This window comes from Schistocerca serialis, chromosome 7 (genome assembly GCF_023864345.2).
Source record: "Schistocerca serialis cubense isolate TAMUIC-IGC-003099 chromosome 7, iqSchSeri2.2, whole genome shotgun sequence".
NCBI classification, from domain to species: Eukaryota; Metazoa; Arthropoda; class Insecta; order Orthoptera; family Acrididae; genus Schistocerca; species Schistocerca serialis.
In genome coordinates, this window is record NC_064644.1 from 425,925,977 (window position 1) to 425,947,848 (window position 21,872).

At 43.4% G+C, this 21,872-nt stretch overlaps 1 protein-coding gene across 1 annotated transcript in view; it reads right to left on the minus strand.

Moving 5' to 3' along the window:
* LOC126413133 (lutropin-choriogonadotropic hormone receptor-like) overlaps positions 1–21,872 on the minus strand; it is a gene marked incomplete at its 3' end in the record, with an annotated part of 673,520 nt that overhangs the window by 42,242 nt on the left and 609,406 nt on the right. The window contains exons 13-16 of the mRNA XM_050083025.1: positions 12,654–12,946; positions 7,128–7,310; positions 5,433–5,627; positions 2,416–2,688 (exon numbers count right to left, since the gene is read on the minus strand). Coding sequence (XP_049938982.1) covers positions 2,416–2,688; positions 5,433–5,627; positions 7,128–7,310; positions 12,654–12,946 — 944 coding nt within the window. The remainder of the gene's footprint in view (positions 1–2,415; positions 2,689–5,432; positions 5,628–7,127; positions 7,311–12,653; positions 12,947–21,872) is intronic.

Genomic DNA, 21,872 nt, shown 5'->3' on the forward strand with positions numbered 1-21,872 from the left:
GTTAGGTTTAAGTAGAACTAAGTTCTAGGGGACCACAGTTGTTAAGTCCCATAGTGCTCAGAGCCATTTGAAATTCTTCAGTTCTATGCTGCATCTCCCTATTCCCCTCCCCCTTTTCCACACCAAAGAGTTTCTTATTTCCTTTACAACTTGTTGCAATTAAATCTAACTTCATTTAACTAGCAAGAAATTAGCATTTGACCTGGTACTGGAATACTGGGCTCTGTAATTAAAGACTCACAAAACAAAAATTGGTCGTCCATATCCTCTATTAGATGACAGACCCGGCATTGACTGAGTGTTTACTTACAGCTGTCCCATGTCCGAAACAGTATGACTGGGGACATCAACGAAGAGCTTGTTTGATTCAGTAACACGCGAGAGAGCCACGTAAGGTTGGCTGTACGAAAAGCAACCGACGAATGGCTCTGAGCACTATGGGACTAACATCTGAGGTCATCAGTCCCTAGAACTTAGAACTACTTAAACCTAACTAAGGACATCACACACATCCATTCCCGAGGGAGGATTCGAACCTGTGAGCGTAGCAGCAGCGCGGTTCCGTACTGAAGCGCCTAGAACCGCTCGGTCACTGCGGCCGGCAGCAACTGACATGCCACCAACACACAGCATCAGGCCACGTGCTTAGTTTATGGTCATGGCATAAACACATGCTCACCACAAATTGTACGCATCTAAAGTGAAATGGTAAATTGATAGCAGCAAGCGCGATTTGGGGTAAATGTAAATGTCGTGTGATTAGGGCCTCCCGTCGGGTAGACCGTTCGCCGGGAGGAAGTCTTTCGATTTAACGCCACTTCGGTGACTTGCGCTTCGATGGGGATGAGATGATGATGATTAGGACAACATAACACCGAGTCCCCGAGCGGAGAAAATCTCCAACCCAGCCGGGAATCGAACCCGGGGCCTTAGGAGAGACATTCTGTCGCACTGACCACTCAGGTACCAGGGGCGGATGCAATTAGGGGTGTAAAAATCGCTTACGCACTCCACTTCACCTCAAAATTCCACTTCCATGATGTTACATTGGAGAGATGTGATTTTAAGTCTCTGTGAGTGAAGGGTTCTGAGGAGGAGGGTAAATGCATGAAGCTATCGATCAGACATTCCGCCTCGATTTTAGAACAATTTTCAATAGAGTGAGTTAAAGCCTGATGTTCTCGAGCTGCAGGAACTCTCACCAAACACTCTCAATTAGATTGTTGAGGCCACATAGTCCAGTCTTTCAGACGTTCTGGCGCATTCAGAAAGACTTGACTCTTTCCAGGAGTTTTTTGTAAGCAAAAATTAAATCAAAATGTAATGAATAGGCACTCAAATTACAATGCAGACTTAATAAATTCATTTTTCTTAGCAAATAATGTAAGTGAAACCTATCAAGAGAAGCTAAGCAATGTCGTTAAGATTTTAACACTCAAAGCGATATCAGTAAATCCATATTTCGTAATGAAATATCTTCACTGTTAATTTGTATTCTTAAAGATAAGATTGTGGCGCTTATTTCTGTCCCTGATTTCAACTTTCTATAATACATCTTTCACTAACAAAAAAAAAATTACGGTATCTTCTATTGGTTCATTGGTGTAGCCTGCTTTGATACTATTGTTTCTTTGGTGTGACGATTAAACATCCAAACTACTAAGCAGAGCAGACGATTCTAGATAAAATTATAAATTACGATATATTTTATTTCCATGATTAGATTTTGATTAAATCAAGCCTACATGTTGTCTGAAGCTACGCTCAAGTTACCTGTGAAAATCTTACGATAATTTGCCTAGCTGTTTTGGAGATTATCATGTTCAAACAGACAAATACATAGACACAATGGTTTTACAATTTCATCAGGTTACTTTCCATTCAGAAAGTGGGTGCACTCAGCGACTGTTATGTGACATAAATTATAGATTGCAGCAATCAGTCATCCTTGTTCAGATTTTATTACGCAAATCCAGATTTGGGCTAGTAGCTAGCCATTTTCAATGCACTATTTTCTATTCCCAGTGCATGTAAGTCCCTGTTTTTCGGCCGTCAGTCACAGTGCTTTAAATATTGAGAACTGTGACTGACACCCAAAAAAACAGGAAACTACATGCATTGATAATAGAAAATAGTGCATTGAGAATGGCTAGCTACTAGCCGAAATCTGAATCTGCGTAGTAAAATCCAAACAAGGACGACTGATTGCTGCAATTTATAATTTATAAGGTTTTGCAATTTACAATGGTTATGTAGATATGGGCACCAACACTTCAACAGTGCAGTACTTATGTAAAATGATAAACAATAATCAGTTACTTAACTAACATTTCAAACTCATAGGTAAAACACATTCATTAAAACCCCTCCCCAGGACTCGTCCACAGTGGTTGCAGAACAGGGTGGAAGCCTCACCAAAGAGTGGAAGCACGGCCATCATGAGAGAGAAGATCCAGCCGCAGAGCATGATGTAGGCTGCGTGGCGCAGCGAGAGGCGCTTGTTGAGGTGCATGGCGTGCGTGATGGCGTAGTTGCGCTCCAGCGTGATGACGGCCAGCGTGTAGACGCTCAGCTCGGCCGACAGCACGCCCAGGAAGCCCGCCAGCTGGCAGCCGGCCGACATCTGCCACGGGATGGCGAAGCGCCGGAACTCGCCCAGCGTCGACGCGTCCACCACCGCCAGGAACCCTGTGGTACACAAAAATGTGCGGCATGTCATTCTACAGACAAACCAAGTCTTTTGTGACAAGGTGGCCAACCTCTGCCACTCATCCTAGTCGACACATTCACCACTGTTAGAAAAGCAGTAAACGTAAAAATATTTTGACAAATACCCCACTGCCACCATTCCTGTGACGAACAAAACGTGGTATTTCACACCCTGGACATAAGACAGCTCATAGTCATAAACTACGAGATTATAAACCTCGGTCATCGAATTTCGACTTATTTACGACTGCTAGGAACCCTGCGAAGTACAAGACACCTGACAGTTCACTCCCTGCATAAATGATGGTACAGCTACAAAGGCATTCCATTTGGCAGATCACAAGCATATGCCATGATCACCTCGTCCTCTCCCCCCCCCTCCCCCTCCTGCCAACCCATTTCCTGTTGACATGTCCATCCCCAGGGAACTTTTGGTAGAGATGAGATGCAGCAACTCACCATTATCACAACTGACGATAAATTTTGCTAGTTAACAAACTGACATGTTGCAGATATCATGTCGAAGGGTCATTGGAACTTATTGAACGCTCACGTATCCATCTCATCCATCTCGACCATGATGTCTGACTGAGTGTAGGAGATATGATACTTGAGACTCAGGACCATTGACAGTCTGCTAAGGCAGTCAACCTACATGCTGTCCGCATTCGTTGCTGCGTGATGTGGAAACGCGAGAAATCCATCAACAATGGGTCTGCCAACTCCTCAACAACTGTAGGCACACGAGGAATTTAAGACAACTCACTCACTTGTATTGACAAAGACTATGAATTCGTTTAGCAATCTATCGATTATCAGCTCTCACGAGATTGGTTGTAACTTTGTCGTTGTTGGGGGCTAGTGCCTCCACCAGATGCTAGAAAGGTTGCAGCCACGAGAATACATGGCCGTCTTAAGTTACGTTTGCTACACAATGAAGAAAAATGTACTATGCCCATATTGAGTGCATGACACTCTCACGAGGTCTATGAACACTGGAGGTCCTACTTGGAACTCTGTCAGAGCTTGTGAAAACTTAATCTACAGATGGCTACGGGGTCTTTCGAGTGGGCTTCTTCGATTATCCTTTGTTCTTCGTTGTAGCGCGTCACATTTATGCAAAATTGCAAACTTGAGACTGTTTTCATTATTTTCCCGGAGAGAAACCGTATGTTTGTCATGCGTCCGATTCTTATTTTGAGCAAAAAATCAACACAGTATACAATGGTGTGCAAAACTTAAGGACGAATTTAAATTTCGCAAGATGTGTCACCGCCAAGTGGCATAGCTCGGTGGAACTTGGGTCATACACGTCAAGAACTACTACGGTATACTACAGACGGTAACTGAAAGAAATAAATGACGAGACGAACAGAAATGATATTTCTATTCAAAGACAGTAATTAACGTGAAGTCATCGCGATTTTTGACGGTTCCCTGGACAATGCAAGAGTGGGGCATGGTTCACAATAGCTTATGTGATCACCACGGATGGCACGTACGCCCTGCACCGTGCTCTCACGCTAGGCAGAAGTTTGCCAACGGTCCCCTGCCAGGACAACTGACACGCGCTGGATGGTGCATGTGGACGTCAACACAAGTCATGGCGTAATGTTATGAACTGCGACCAAGGTACAAAAGTTATGTTTTTATGTGTTTAAAAGCAATTGCAAACCGACCAACGAACTTGTAGATGACGTGCTACATGCAGAAGAAACGGCAACAAAACACAGAAAATATGCCGGAAATAACGCTAACAAACGTAAAAACCATGCTGTCACTTAAATTAAATAAGAACAAAAAAACGCAGATGACGGCGATATTGTCGCTGAAATTAGTTTGGCAGAGAAAATAAAATAAATAAGAGCAAAAGTATTTTGCATCAAGGCGGCCCACAATCCAATATTGCTGATTTTACCTAAACACGGACCAATGGAACAATTTCAAGACAAAATGTGTTTACTTATGCCCATTAGGTAGACATCAGTAAGTGTAATTTGCTTCGGCAACTACGAGCGTCTTTGAAGCCAGAGAATTCAGAATTCATTAACTGAGTGGCGCAATTCAGCATCTTAGTAATACAATAGAAACTGCGTAAGTAAATCTGTGCTAACATGCTTCTAATATGTTCAGTCAAGACTGTTGTATTGTTAACAGCGTTGATATGATGTCGACACTGCTTTTGGAATGAGGAACATGGTGGTGATCGGGCAACTAAGTTGCCTTTACAAGGGGTGCGAGATACACACAAAACGATCGTGATGCATCGCTTGTGGCACTAACTTTTGTGAGTGGAAACCATCTAAAAAGAATTGTACTGTACTTTCTTGGCTCCTGCATATAACTCTGGAATTTTTAAAAATATCGCTGAATGAGCAGGGTCACGAAGGTAATAGGTTAAAAGCGGTCAGCTTTGTGGTACCTTTACATCCGCTGCAAGTGTGGAAGTTTTCGTAGTCCTGTCTAGGCTTGCACTGCACAACATTGTTCGTGGCATAACAGTCTTCACTGTCTGGCTTCACCCCAAGTTATTTAAGTTATTTATTTTCGTCGTATGTCTTGAGAGCCTAATAGTGGCTCTTTTTTTCTCAAATGAACGAGCTTTCCTCTAACAGTCTCACCATCAATGGAATATAGAACAGTATAAACTTGTAAGAGCAAACGTCTGCAAGAGTTCGTCGTTAAAAAAAGAATTACGTTTCTGTGAAGATGACGGGACTTACCGAGATAAATGCCCATGAAGAAGTCGGCGGCGGCAAGGTTGCAGACGAGGAAGCGCGGCACGTCCAACTTGCTCCTCGAGAAGACGAGCACGAAGACGACTGTACCGTTACCCAGCATGGCCAGAAGGAAGACCACCCACACGCCGCAGCGCAGCGTCCACCAGTCGAACAGGTCCTGGCACGGCAGGAATGGACCTGTTGGAGCAGGATAACGTCTTAGAGACTGGTTAATGCCGTGAAACACCAACTATAGCCTAGAAAATGGCCTCATTTGGGCGAAGAAGTTGAAATAAACATCCTGGTTCATGATCAAGGTTACCTGAGTGGATCCAAGTCATAATCCAAAAAGATACCCTGAGAGCATCTCAGAATTATCTACGGCCTGAACGACACTCTCCATACATTGCGAATTTTATTCCTCTTTGAGCCGTCAGCGCATTTAACACCTCGTATCATTAAAAAATTGAGCGATATCACGACTTCGCGTGCCAGACTACACGTACTCCTTCGGCCCTTGTCCAGTTCTTGTGATGTTTGGCTCATTCACCAAATTTTCTTCGCAATGTTAGCTCGGAAACTTGTTCAGATGGCACTGCATTCGCTGACAGCAGTTCCTCTTTGTTGTGAAATCGATTGTCACTGTCACTGCATGACACTCGATCGAGAATCTTCTAACGCCCACTGTTCTCTTTGCCTTGTCACATTATTGCGAGTGGTACTCCATTCCTTGTGGCACAATAGAGATTTCGCGCTGCTATATTTACAAATCGAGCACCTTCATTCACGGTGTGGTCATGTGTACGCCAAACACGGCGGCTCCGTTCTGCGATTCTGTCAAGCTTTCACGTCGACTCATTTTATTGTGCTGATTCCATGCAGCCGATTGGCACATACACAAACCTTCACTGCCATGACTTACTCAATGATGGATAGTCATATGATCGACTAGTTCGAGTCCTGTACCATCTATATCGTTCCAAAAGGCGAGTGTGCTCTAAACCACTATTCCCTGCAGTATTCAGACTCCAAACTGCAGAGAAGCGTGGTTACGTAGCGTGAGATTTTGAATCGAAGGAATTCATTCTCCAACTGCAGAGAAGAGTGATCGTGTCACGTGAGATTTTGAATTGAGATGGAATTTCCCGCATATTTAGGTACCTTGATAGCAACAGTGGAAGCAGGTATTTCTACTGTAAGTACGAGCTCAGTGCCCTTTTATTTGCTCTCCTCGGTGCAAACTATTTGTAAATCAAAGTGCCTCGAAAAGGAACCGTCAGAAATACTATATAAGGCTTTTTTTCGTTCAGGTTTGCATTTGTTGTTTCCAGGTGGTTCTTCTTTTGTGAGGAATCATAGACAGTAATTTCGTTTAATTCTGTCTTTGTTATCTGCGAAATTAACAACAGTGAGACGTAGAAACAAACGAAAAGAACTTCTGGCAGATGCACGACTGTTGCACGTGTCTCCACGTCGGGAATGGGGAAACTCCTGTGCTTGAGCACGATGGCCACTACGCCAAAGAAAGAGGCAAGAGTGACTATGCACCGTTGCATGCGGCACTCATTTCTTCGTACGGCTTCATGCACCTGCTGCATACTGGATGTTCTACAGGTGTGAACGAACCCTTTACTCGCGGTCTGTTCATTCCTGCCGCGCGGCGTGCATAGCGGTACATTGCGTCGCTCGGCGGCCTACCTGGCAGGGGCACACAGCGCACGAAGTCCGCGGCGCCGTGGTCGGCTGCGACAGTTCGACCGCCGTCGTTCTCCTCGAAGTATTCCTCCACGTAGGCCGGCAGGTTACCCGGGTACGTGAAATCCGACCCGAAGCTCTCCCACAGGTCTGTCACTTGAGGCCCGAACTTCTTGCTCAGGTTTTCTGCAAACATATATCACATCTCACAACCATCAATTGGAGCACTCACATACTCACTTATTTTAATATTAAAATTAATTTGTTTCGTACAGTAAAATAATTTATCTGTATTCTACATCTAAGACTTAAACATTTAACGATATAACAGCGACGTAAACACTGCTATGGACAGCAATATGAGCATGTTTATTTATTATTAAAAATAGAGTTCTGTTTTACTCCCAGCATCTTGGTGCATTGTCTTCGACTGGAGTCCTGCAGAACAATACTGTGACGAATACAGCGGAGATGACTCTTTGAGGCTCATCGGTGACTTCACACTACACCTGTAGCTGGTTTCCTGGTGATTCTCCGGATATGTCCGTTTGATATAGGGGTACGTTGCAGGATAGCATCGTATTCGCAGGGGCGGTAACAATATGTCCGAATACATGAGACCACAAGACCCATATATTTAATGAAAGACACCTACGAGCCTGAGAATCAGACAAATTGCAGTTTGTTTGGGGCAACAGAAGCACTGCAAGGAGATTATGTAACGTACTCCCCAAGAGGCTCACCAAGCTGAACATTGACCCAACGTGAAGTGGGAAGTATCTGTTAACATGACATAAACCATACCTCAAATATATTCTGCTCTGGATCACGGGGTCTCGGGTTCAATTCCCGGCCGGGTTGGGAATTTTCTCTGCCCGGGGACTGCGTGTTTGTGTTGTCTCCATCATTTCATCATCATCATCATTTGTGAACGTGGCTAAAACTGGACTGTGTACAGATTGGGACATTGTAAGGGCGCTGATGACAGCTTAGTTGACCACCCCACAAACAAAACATCATCATCATCGTAAACATGTCGTTCGTCCCCGTTTCCAAGTGGTGAGAGATTACAAATAAATTGTGATTTGCAGACATTTGGAAAAGATCAAGTCTCTCACCTACAGTTAATTTCATAGTGCAACATAGACCAAAAAAGCAAATATTCAACTTTCGGTCCTTAAAATCAAGTGTATGCTCAGAATATGAAATGAACATCAGTACTATGTGTGACGGTAGTATCTGTTCCCGAAAGAACAGTTACTGTAGATGACCATGCAGCTTTGCTAGAAATGAAATGATAATTAAATGGACACCCTAGCTGCAAACAGGCGTTGATGTACTTCATTGGGGACATGTTGAAAATGTGTGCCCCGACCGGGACTCGGACCCGGGATCTCCCGCGTACATGGCGGACGCTCTATCCATCTGAGCCACCGAGGGCACAGAGGATAGTGCGCCTGCATGGGACTTATCCCATGCACGCTACCCGTGAGACCCACATTCCCAACATTTCCACACCACTACATTTGTAATGCGCCTAATAGATGTTTGCCCATCATACTCATTACTCGTGGCAGATTAATCTACCAAGTCCCGTACGAGTTCGGGCATAGCGTGTGCGTTCGCATCAGAACATTCTTAGACCGAAGGAAAAGAAAATGGAAGACACGTCTAAAATGTAATTAAAAGAATGTATAAAAGTGAAAGGGCCATCAACATAGGTATGCATATGCTCGAGGGTTGCAGACGCGTACACGTATCAGCAGAGCCAATGTGGAATAATGTAGTAATAATTTATCAAGGTCGGTATAGCTGTAGTTAAATGGAAAACATAGAGCTCTCCCAAGGCAGTCAATAACAGCTGTAGTAGGTCGATTCGGGCTCACAGAAGGTCATATTCCGGTGATAAAGTGTTTGCGGGGTGAAGACACGTAGGGTTATTACTGTCCGAAGGACGTTCCTATAATGCTGCAAGTCGGTTCAGTAAATAGCGAATGCTGATCAGAAGGGACAGTAAGCTTGTTTTATCAAAATACTAAGGCAGTTAAAGATATATCTTGATACTGACGTCACTGTATCTCACAGCATCGTTTAAGTAGCGAAGAAATAGTAACGCTTCCCATGGAGGGGTACTTCGTATGGAGGGGTACGTCATACGTGATTTCTATGCAAGGATTTTGTTGCAGAATGGAAGAGTGGCCATTTATGTCAAAGGTAATATCTCATTTAAAATACTGAGAACATCAAAACACTGTAAAACCTAATATTTGAAGGCTGTACAGAAGAGTTTGAATTTTCAAAGAAAAATGTTTCATTATAGGGCACTACAGATTTCCCAGTCCAAATTACACGATTTTCCTCTCCAGTACTGACGCTCTGTTAGGCTTGGTTTTTAAGGAAGATAAGAAGTAGATTTTGTGTCGGGATCTCGAAATTATCTTTCTGAATGATTCTCCAGAGAAAGGAATTTTATTGGTTATACCTGAATCATACAGCCTGACGCAAAGAGAATTCTTCCAAACTAGATTTCAATGAAACAGCAGCACGTTTTATAGACAATATCTTCATAGGTTGTTTTCTAGCTCATGCCCGCTATGTAAGAAAAATTAGTAACAGACTGTTAGACCATGATACACACACACAGCAATAGGGAAAGGTATCAAAACACAGTTATATCTCAAGACAGTGAACAAAAGATTTACAGATACGGGTCCACAAGCAATGCAAAGATCTAAAGCTAATCTCGAAGGAGAAACAAGGTAAGAAGTCTAGCATACAGACAATTTGAAGGGTAAATATAACAAATTTCTTCAAATATTTATCACGTTTTTTGATAGCTCTTTCTCATTAAAAATAATTGCAGTGAATCATGCAGTACTAATAAGCAACTGATATTGAAAACTAATGGTGTTAGAATATTATTTAGAAGAAATCTGGAGTTGCGTCACAATCTGAATGACAATCAGAGCCCGGTAACAGAATTTCACTACAGACAATGCTACGTAATGCTGAGGAATGTCGTTAGACAGGCTACAACAATGCTTTACACCAAGAGAATGAATAACTGTCAGATCAAAATAAAAGCTGTGTGGTCACTTGTGAAAGAAATGTCAAGCCAGAATGCGGATGGTCAATGTAATATACCTCTCTAGTATGATAACGAACTGTCAGTCATCCATCAGAGATGAGAAAATATTTATTACTCGCTTGTGATCGATAGTTGGCACGTTAAATCAAAATTTTATTGGCACAGGTAAATATGCAGAACCATTGAAAGCTGGTGTTTCGAGACAACTACGTCATATGAAAGTACAGGATACAAGGAGTCCCATGTTAACACAGTGGATGTACTATTGTTCCTTAGAGTATAGAGTGCGATGGCAGACATGAACTGTCTCAGACTGAGTTATGTAAAAGATTAAATGTAATCGGTCAATGGCCGAAACAGAAATAATATTGGATAAAAAAATGAAAGCATTTGCATTGTAATCATTTTGCAGTTCTCCATCTGGTGCATCTTATACTGTTATCTTTAAGAAATTTTATTTAAGCTTGCCTGGAGTTTGACTTTTTCAATTTGCCTGACTCCTGCTTCCCTGAATGCTTGCAAAACCTTCTGCATAAGAACAATATATTCTGACCATGTGATAGTGACAATCAGCAAGTCATCATGTGATTTGCCCTAGAAGCTATTGGCCATGGACCTTATCTAGAACTGCAAAATACAGCGTGTCCCAAAGAAACACTGACAAGCTTTGGGGACAAGTTCCTTACACAAAAAACAAGAAAAAAATGTTTAGTAAACATGGGCTCTAAAATGCGTACCTTAAGAGCTATGAGCAATTCTTCAGCTATGATACTATGAAATATCTCTCTTCTATTTCAACTCTTTGCCTTCCATGTTTTGGGAGGAGGTAGTCTGTACCAAAACAAGAAAAAAATGTAACGTAAATATGGGCTCTAAAACGCACACTTGTTCAGTAGAAGAGATGTATTTCACTAGACTCCATGTTTACTCGACTTGCTTTTTCCTTGGTTTGGTCCATACAACTTCCTTCCAAATATGGAAAGCGAAGTTATTGCAGTGGAAGAGATCTGTTTCATAGTATCAAACATGAACAAGTTCTCATAGCTCTTAATATATGCAATTAAGGCCCATGTTTACTAGACTTCTTTTCTTGTTTCATTGTAAGGAACCTACCCCAAAGCTTGTCGGTAGTTTTTTGGGACACCTGTTTACCCTATTCCACAGAGGATAAGACAATAAATAAGTAATTTCAGCTGGAAAATACGAATGCAGTATCCTTTCAAGAAATTACTTTCCTATGTAATTTGCCAGTAAGAAACTCTTAGGCGAATGCTGCTCAGAACTTTTATGTTGTGAAATTTATGTAAATGCTCTTCTAGGTTTTGAGGTCTAGTCCTTGCAGATACCAAACATTTGTTGATGCCTCTGGTGTCAAGTGCTAATCGTATTTTTCAACTGGCTTTGTCACTACAGGTAATGGGCAAGCATACTGATTTTTTCGTCGGTCTGTCTTCCACCCCCACCCCCACCCCAGTGTAACGTCTTTCGAAACGCCTGACCCTTTTGAATATGTAAAACGCCCCTTATATTCTTCTTTGAGTAATTTAAGTGTTTACTCAAGTTTATACCAATCGGAGGAATGAAAGGGTTTCGTTGCATGAGATACAAAGGTGGCTACTAAACTGAAACAAGTGCCTAAACCAATCTGCAGACTGCATCCTATAAGCATAGGAAACTATTCTTTAACTGGCTGAGAGAAAACGATTTCGCTTTGTCTTTTGATTTTTGAGACCATTCCAGATCACTTGATAACATTCAAGAAAGCCATACAGATGATCTGCCCTAACTGATTTCCGAAAGTACCTGGTGCATGCACCTCATCACTGTCTTATACGCCCTTATAATCCACAACGGGATAGTGGAATGTTGTATAACACTTTCTAACAGTCTGAAGAATTATAGAACATTCTGGTTCCAGAAGATTCTTGAAACTTTTTTTTATACCGTTTTATACCACTCTGGAGCACTGTAGAGCGCCCTTGAACCACAATATTCTATAACATCCCTGAACATTCTGTTTTGGACATTTAACACTCAGAAACATTTCGGCCAATTTCAGTTGTTTTTTCACTCGATTCCCAGCTCCTTGACTGGAGTCTGTCAATGGAATGCCAAGTTTGACTCCCATGTTTTAGTCACTAACCCACCAACCCATGCAATTCCAACCGACATCTTCTTCATGGACGAGGGACGGAAGGCTACCACACCTAACCCACAAGGGGCTGACTACGAGGTTAGGTTGTGGAGCTATAGCGGCACGCAGAGACAAACTACGCTGGGACTTACATAAATGATCAACTGCAAATGACTTAAGTACATCAATATATACTTATTTTCCCAGCGACGGGAATTCTAATTGTATCACTAGACTATATTCTCAGGTTTCGATGAGGAATTTTGCAAATGCGGTTGCAGTGCTTAGTGCTGGGTGCTGCACTCACGGAACTGAGGCCAGATATCAGTCAGGCTGGAGTTCCAGAGGCTCATGTCGAACTCTGAATCCTCGGGGAAGATGACGGCGTCCTTGAGGGGTGGCTTGGGCGGCAGGTCGGGTGGCAACAGAGGCAGGAAGGCGCAGCAGTGGTAGGCGTAGGCCAGCATCAGCCGCTGCACGCGCGGGAACCGCTCCGGGGGCGGGAACTCCCGCAGCTCGGGGTTGTTGAACACCTTCAGCACCAGCAGCCGCTCCAGCCCGGCCGTCGGCAGCACAGGGAATGTGTTCTCACCCAGGTTCCTGTGGAAGACGCAACAGGTGTTGAGAATTGTGAAGATAGTTCGATAAGCTCTCTGCCAGGCACTTAAATGTGATCCGCAAAGTATCCATGTAGATGCAGATGTAGGTGTGTTAAGCACGGTACATTGGTGATGACAGCATGCAAGGCCATATACAATGATCAGCTAAGACATTACGACTTTTGCGCACTGGAAGGTTGGATGCCTCGTGGTGGTGTTGCGGGCACTTGATGCAGTAAGAAACGCATGTAAGCCGAGCAGAAGCTGATGCGGGACTACGCTAGCGAAGTTATGCTCTGTGAATGGAGAAATCTTCTGAGCCAAGCGACTTTGCCAAAGGGCAGATTATTATTTTGCGCAGCCTGTGAACGAGTACCTCAAAAACGGCGAAGCTGGTCGAATGTTCACGTTCTACAATCAATGAACCTCTACTGAAACTGGTTGAAGGACACCGAAACTACCACTAGGCCCTAAATGGTTGGAGGTCCTCGACTCTTCACACAACGTGGGCTTGTCTGCCTTATAAAGTAGGGTATACGGCGATCTGTGGCACCTCTGGCAAAAGAGCCAAATGTTGGTGGATGCACATGTGTTTCGGAGCACACCATTCAGCGCACATCGTTGAACAAGGGGCTTCGCAGCAGACGACCATTCGTGTTCACGTGTTGGCCCAACGACATCGTCAGTTACGATTGTAGTGGTCTTTGGATCATCTAGGTTGGACCATACATCACTGCAATGCTCGTCGGACGAATCACGTTTTTGCTACACCAAGTCCTTGGTCGTCTCCACAAACGACGGCATCCAGGCGAACGGCTGACGGAACGTGCACCACACCACGGACGAAGGCTGGTGGGAGCAGTATTATGCTATTGCAGACATTCTCCTGCGCGTCTCGAAGTCAGAATCGCTGTGCAGTGGTGCGAGGAGTATTATAGTGAACTCACATTAATGCCTTGGCCACCAAATTCCCATCTGGGTCGCTATCGAGTGCCATCACTACGTATGCAAATCAGCGGCCAGTTATTTGCGGGAATTACATGACCTGTGCGTGGACACCTAGTACCATAAAGCTCCACAAATATACCAACGAGTTTCAGAATCGATGATACGCAGAATCGGTGATACATTGCGTTACAAAGATAACCCGACACGCTATAAAGCAGATGGTCATAATATTTTAGCTCGCCAGTGCAAGTGTTACATGTGATGGCGTCAGTAGCCTAGTACTAGGCTCCGTAGCTGACGTCGTTAGTGCATTCTTGTGCGGCGCCACTGTTTCGGAATTAGTCGGTTCGAATCCTGGAGGTGGAATAATTTTTCATTGTGGCAAATAGTGGTGTACAGTACTTGATGACTAGAAGTTGCGCCAAGTGCACTGGTTACCTTCATCCGTGATCACAAGTCACCTCAAGGTGCGCGACTGTGCACGAGAGGATCACGTTCCGTGCCGGCTCCGTCTTCACTGTTCCAGTCGGGAACGGTGCGTTGGAAGAACGGCTGTTGGTAAGCTTCCTTGTGAGTTATAAGCTCTCTAATTGTCGCCAACTTTTTTCTTTTCTCTCGCGATATGAACGTCCGGTTTACCCTTCTAGGAAACACGCTCGCGGAATTTTAACAACAAACTACACCACGCCGCACAATGTCTCTCTTGTAGCGGCTAGTCCGGAACCGCGCGACTGCTACGATCGCAGGTTCGAATCCTGTTTCGGGCATGGATGTCCTTAGGTTAGATAGGGGATCGATGACCTTAGATGTTAAGTCCCATTGTGCTCAGAGCCATTTGAACCATTTGCAGTGGCTTCCGCTTGAGTTTGATGAGCAGCTGCGCGACTCTCTTGCGCTTACTAAACGTAGCTGTGAAGAAACTCTTCTTTGGATCTTCTCTTGTTTATCAACCGTATCTGATAAGGGACCCAGGCCAGTGAGCAGAAGTATCTGTCGAACAAGTGTTTTATAAGCTATCTTCTTCGTTAATGGACTGAATTCTTGACTATTGTTCCGCAGAATTTCAGTCTGCCTGCAGCCTGTCCTATCATTATTTTTATGTGCTCGTCCCAGTTTAAATCGCTATATATATATACTCTGAGATCTTTGATAGATGTGAGTGTTTCCAGTAATGTTTTGTTGTGCAAGTAACCTTACATGGGAAAGGATTAGTTACAGGAAGGGCTTCCGCTCATCCTGTACCACAAACATTCCTAAATCCAGCCTAACATGTCGACCCAATGAAGATACAGTATAAAGACCAGAAAAAAGAAGAAATATGAATAGATGGAACTGAAGAACAAGAAGAGTTCAGATAACTTCAGCAGCCTATTCTACGATATGACAATGTTTAGGTGTAGCTTCCTGTACGTGCTTAGGAAAGCTGTCTTGCATAACATAATGCTTCACCTTTTGTTCCTGTCATAGTGAAGAGCTTGAGACTTGATTATGGACCGTAGTTTTTTTAAAATGTGCTTCTCTTTTTATCTGATCATAAATGACTGCTTATTTTATGCATTTAACTGGTTAGAGATTGTTTACCGCTTACTTCAAAAAACGGTTCAAATGGCTCTAAGCACTATGGGACTTAACGTCTGCCGTCATCAGTCCCTCAGACTTAGAACTACTTAAACCTAACCTAAGGACATCGCACACATCCATGTCTGAGGCAGGATTTGAAACCTACGACCGTAGCAGCAGCGCTGTTCCGGACTGAAGCGCCTAGAAGCGCTCGGCCACAGCGGCCGGCTTACCGATTACTTAATTTATAGTTGTTGGGCCTAGATCGGATGGGCGCGTTATTGCTAGGAACCAATAAAACATTACCTGTTGTGTTTTTATGGATTAATAATATATACCTTCATACCTACGGTTGATATAGTCTCTCGAAGTTTATATGTAGCACACAGGTTGCCAATCTAAGTAGCGTACATTCTACCTGCAGTACATATGCTTCAACATTTGATGGAGGTTCGTCCGTGATGTAGATTTTTTTATTCGTACGTAACTGTTACGTTTCCACTGCACGATACAAGCTCGATGCTGATTCACAATGGGAACTGTTGTGGATTGGCAGGAGCCAACCCACGGAGTTTGGAGGAAGCCGAAAGGCACGCGTTTTAGCTCACGCAGGCTGGCGTGAGGTCTGGAACAGGACAAGGAAGTTAGACTAGAAAAAAAGGATGTAGCTGGTCGAATACTTAACTTTAATCCATTAATGTTGAACGTAGCTGTTGTCTGTACATTCTTCACAATATCAATAACAACTGATAATGGCGCCTTGCTAGGTTGTAGCAAATGACGTAGCTGAAGGCTATGCTAACTATCGTCTCGGCAAATGAGAACGTATTTTGTCAGTGAACCATCGCTAGCAAAGTCGGCTGTACAACTGGGGCGAGTGCTAGGAAGTCTCTCTAGACCTGCCGTGTGGCGGCGCTCGGTCTGCAATCACTGATAGTGGCGACACGCGGGTCCGACGTTTACTAACGGACCGCGGCCGATTTAAAGGCTACCACCTAGCAAGTGTAGTGTCTGGTGGTGACACCACAGTAACTCCACTACGCACCAACTGTATTTTGTCCTACAAGTATTATATTACAGTGTTCACAACTTGTCTGATTATTATCAGTTTATGGTTGTATTACACGTCAGTGATGTTTTCGTTAACAATGGAAAATGCAGGATGAATATAACAATTATGAGAAGGAAAGTTGCTACTAACCATATAGCGGAGATTTTGTGTTGCGTATAGACACAACAAGAAGGCTCTCACAGTTAAAGCACTACAGTGTGGTTTCAGTTGCCTGAGACTGCAGTCGTGTGTATGAGTTGCGTTTGCGTGTGTGAGAGAGAGAGAGAGAGAGAGAGAGAGAGAAAGTGTGTGTGTGTGTGTGTGCGCGCCTATGCGTGTCTAGTGTTGACGAAGGCCTTAACGGCCGAAAGCTTTAATTGTGAGAGTCCTTCTGTTGTGCCTATCTGCGACTCAGCACCTTCGCTATATGGTGAGTAGCAACTTTCCTTCTCACAATTGATATTTTCGTTATATTTATATGCAATATCTTTCTTCGCTAGTTTAATGTGCAATCTGTGTGATACTGGATCCATTCCACACTCGATCCATTCCACCTACTTCCTTAACCCTTTTCACTTTCATGTTCATAATATACCGATACCTATCGGAGGAACCTTGTACATCTGTGCCTTTAATACTGGGTGGTCACAGTAAAACTTTCCTATTTAACACGTTATAACACGGAAAATAATTACCATACGAGTACCAAACTTGGTAGCTATAACATCCAGAGTATGGGGTGCATGATTCCCATGCGTCACAGCGCCACCGTCCAGTTCCAACTATGGGCACCAGGTGCCGTGATCAGTCATCGTGATTCATAGTCTCACACACCTGGCCAGTCGCAGTTGACTTGTTGACGTGTAACCAGGAACTTGGACGAAATGAGCAGGAAATTTCTGGTGAAGCTCTATTATCAAAACAACAGTAATGCTGCAGCTGTACTTCGAGAATATCGAGGGCTGAAAGGATCACGGAAAAGTTCTCTTTCTGCACCTGCTGTACGCAGCGCGATGAAGTAATTCGAATCAACTGGATAACTGGGCGTCTCTCCCGCTCCGGGAAGAGGCCGACGACCGGTTGCACCACAGGTGGTTGATGAAATCGGTGTTGCTACGGCAGACAACGCCGTGCGCAATTACCGATCGTCGGACTGTGCGCGCTGTGTCACGACACTTGAACGGCCCGTGGTCCACTGTACGGAAGCTTCTACGAAACATTCCCAAATCGTATCCGTACAATACGCTTATTGTACAGCAGCTTGCACCACAGGACTCACAACGACGTGTTGACTTCGCTCTCCACTTTCTCGCAATTATTAAAGTTAGCGAGGGCTAGCCCTGGACCATTTTTCAATGACGGGTGAGGTGAACACACAAAATTGTTGAGCGTGGGGATCTTCACCTCCAATCACTGTGCGTGAAGTTCCTCTGCATGGTGACCGTCTGCATGGTGTGGTACCACGGCTACTTTCATAATCTTTCATCATTGGCCCATTCTTTTTTGAACAGATTGGTGCTCAAAGATTAAAGATAAACACTGTGACTGGCCAGCGTTACTGCGATATGCTTCACCAGCATGTCATACCCGCCCTACATAAGAGAGACGCATTGATCTCAACAATTTTCATGCAAGATGGGGCCCCACCAGACATCTGGAAACGATCGAATTATCAGCCGATCTTTTCCAAATGCTTAGCAGGCACGATCACCTGATCTCACTCCCTCTGATTTCTGATTGTAGATCTACCTGCAAGACAGCGTTAACCAGGGGGAACTTCCACACATGTGCTGATCTGCGCAGCATATCTAGAGAAGTAGGCAGCATACCTACGGACATGCTTCGTTCTGCTGTGCAGAATGCAATCCTGCCCTTTCAGACTCTGCTGGAGACTAATGGGCGCCATATTGAGCCCCTTTTTGGCAGTAAAGGTACCGGTATCTAATGATGGCTGGTTCAAATGGCTCTGAGCACTATGGGTCTCAACTGCTGTGGTCATAAGTCCCCTAGAACTTGGAACTACTTAAACCTAACTAACCTAAGGACATCACACACATCCATGCCCGAGGCAGGATTCGAACCTGCGACCGTAGCGGTCGTGCGGTTCCAGACTGTAGCGCCTTTAACCGCTCGGCCACTCCGGCCGGCGGTATCTAATGATACGATTACCGTAACACCATATTAAAAGTGTTTCAATTGAATTAATTCTGTATTATTTTTCTTCTTCATGTTCTTGACATTAATGGTACCAAGTTTGGTACTCCTACCGTCATTAGTTTATGTGTTATAACGTGTTAAACAGGGAAAGTTTAATTACAGCCATCCGGTATTTACATGCCTACATGGCCAGTATCGTTTCATATGAATAGTCTTTGTATGTAAGGTATTGTGCGCCAGAGTTCTGGATATTTCTTACTGTGAACCGAAAATGTTTCATATAGGAACTTAGGTATATATTAGGTTTTCGGAATATTCTGAATATTTGGCAAACACTAGATACGATCCGTTAGAAGTACTTACTTGATAATTGACCACTATGAACCACGGTGGGTCAAAAACCAATGTTTGCTCTTATTTTAAGACACAGTTTCCAACTTTTATTTATACTGCATTTGAAGAATTCAGTTGAGTCTAAATTTCCCGAACAACACATTAATTTTTTTGTTAAAAATAGTTTCATTTTAAAGAAAAGGTTTCATTTAATCTCTTTCGCCCAGAAACAAAGGATCGAGAGGAAGATACAACGTTGGAAAACGAATTTTCTTTCTTAGGGTAGGGGCGACGGCTGTAAAACTTAAATTCTTAATCTGTTACGAAAACTAAATTTGCCCGCCAAGCACACTATAAGGTAAAGCCGATGTCAGCTGGAGATTTTTTTGAATACCACAGTGCTTTACAAGGTATCGTCCTGTTGGAGGTTCTATATCGTTGGCTTTCTCAGACCTTTGAACTGAGTTATAAAGCCAGTTATAGGAGGGACCTGCACTTTAACGTGGATCCGAACCACGGCACAACCTGGCATTGTTTCACATCAACGAACATTGCTAAAAGTGAAAGTCTTGATAAGTGGCAGATTAAAATTGTAGGAGTGTTTGTGGATCGAACCTATGATTTACGGATTCGTGGTCTATCATCCTTACCACGGAGCCACTGTTTAGAAAATAAATAGAAATAATAAATAATGTTTTACAAGGATGTCAGAAATAATGCTTTAAATCGAGATGATCGTGATATTGTAGTTATTTTCACAGTAAACTGAGGAAACGCTCCATGAGTATAAATGTGGTCCGTGGTTTTGGAGCGCACAACGGGCTTCAGATTAATGTTAGTACCCAAATGAACTGTATACTTTAAACTCTGTGATCAGATAGATGTGTCGCATGCATTCAACAAACTCTTACATGTTTAGCTAATGTGTGTACCGGTGTTTCGCAGGTTTCATTTGTTTGTCATGTACTCTGTTGCATGGAACGTAATAAAACTCCGTGATGCTGTTGTCTTACAGAACATAGAGTTTTCGACCAGCTGCTTCAAAAAATGGTTCAAATGGCTCTGAGCACTATGGGACTCAACTGCTGAGGTCATTAGTCCCCTAGAACTTAGAACTAGTTAAACCTAACTAACCTAAGGACATCACAAACATCCATGCCCGAGGCAGGATTCGAACCTGCGACCGTAGTGGCCTTGCTGTTCCAGACTGCAGCGCCTTTAACCGCACGGCCACTTCGGCCGGCCCAGCTGCTTCCTTTCTGTTAGTCCAACATGTCATTCGACGGAGTACTAAGAGGCATGTGATCGCCTCTCAACTACGACGGTATTACTCCACCACCAAGCAACTTCAGCGTTTTCCTCATGAAACGGAATAGGCCATTTTCTTTCCTTTTTAGCTGTTCTGAAGTCAAATCAGGATCCTTCGAGCGAAAAACAGCGTGAATCTTTGGCTGGCAGTTCATAAGGAAATTCAAAAATATTTAGACAAAACTTTCATATCATGCCCAAACAGGACATAAAGGCCCAAAAGTACCGACCGGCCGCCTTGTCATCCTCAGCCCACTGGATACGGTTATGGAAGGGCATGTGGTCAGCACACTGTTCTCTCCGCCGTATGTCAATTCATGTGTATAAATGAAAATAATGTCGACAAGATCAAAGTTTTCCATTACGAAATTAATGGTAAAATTGTGGAACTTGTTTAACTGTTTCAATATTTAAGATTAATACAAAAATGCTATAGGATCCAAGAAGACCACGTAATATCAGCAGAATTGAAGCACATGGAAAACGATTTAATTAAAAGAGACAAGGGAACTGAAAAAACACCGCATACAAGACGGTATTAGGGCAAATTGTATACTACTGCTCTAGAGTTTGGAGTTCGTATGGCTATACATAATAGAAGAAAACGAATAAATTAGAAACACATTGTTAGGACTATAATGGGTCAGAGTAGCCCTCATAGAAGATAAAGTGGGACGCACACTCTGTCGTGCAATGTACGGTGATTTGCTAAGTATAGTTACAAATGTAGATACGAGATAGCAGACAGCAACCATTCTGCTGAGCCCACGGCGTATTTCATTACTGGATTATGAGAACATAAGGCATATAAAGTCATTTTACTCTCAATACGCGAATGGAACAGAACCGAAAATCACTAAACTATAGTTTGATGTGGCGTCTGTCATGTCCTGTGTGCTATTTTGCATAATATATGAGAGCTCACTGGATAAAATATTAGTCTCCGTTAAAAGAGCACGTTGGTCACTTTGAAGCGCTGTAGATGGTGTAGAAGTGGACGCAAGCAATCACGTTGCTCCGCTTCGCTTACGTAAGCCATGGCAGTGAAATAGCGTATTGGTTCCAGTCGGTTTCATGGAATCAATGCAGCAAGGCAGGTCGAGGTGCTGACGTAACAGAATGGCCGAGAAGCTACCGTCTTCGAACGTTCCCATGAAATCACCCATTTCCTGTCGTATCAATGCGGACTGTCCAAAGTGTCTACAGTAAAAATAGCTCAGGCGCGAGAAAGACTCGCACACTGACGATTCCGTACAAACTTAATTATGTAAACAGACAGTTCAATCACTCCAGGAATGTAGAATCTTCACGATATATCAATATTGATACTGGCAAGAATCTGTCACAGCAATTCTAAGTCATTTGATAACGTTAACGTCAAATTTGAAGCCGGATAACAAATAACGAAGTCTTCAAGAAGGGTCGCCGAGCAGATGCGCAAAACTATAGACCTACATCTCTGAAGTCGATCTGTTGTAGAATTTTAGAACATGTTTTTTGCTCACGTATCATGTCGTTTTTGGAAACCCAGAATCTACTCTGTAGGAATCAACATGGATTCCGGAAACAG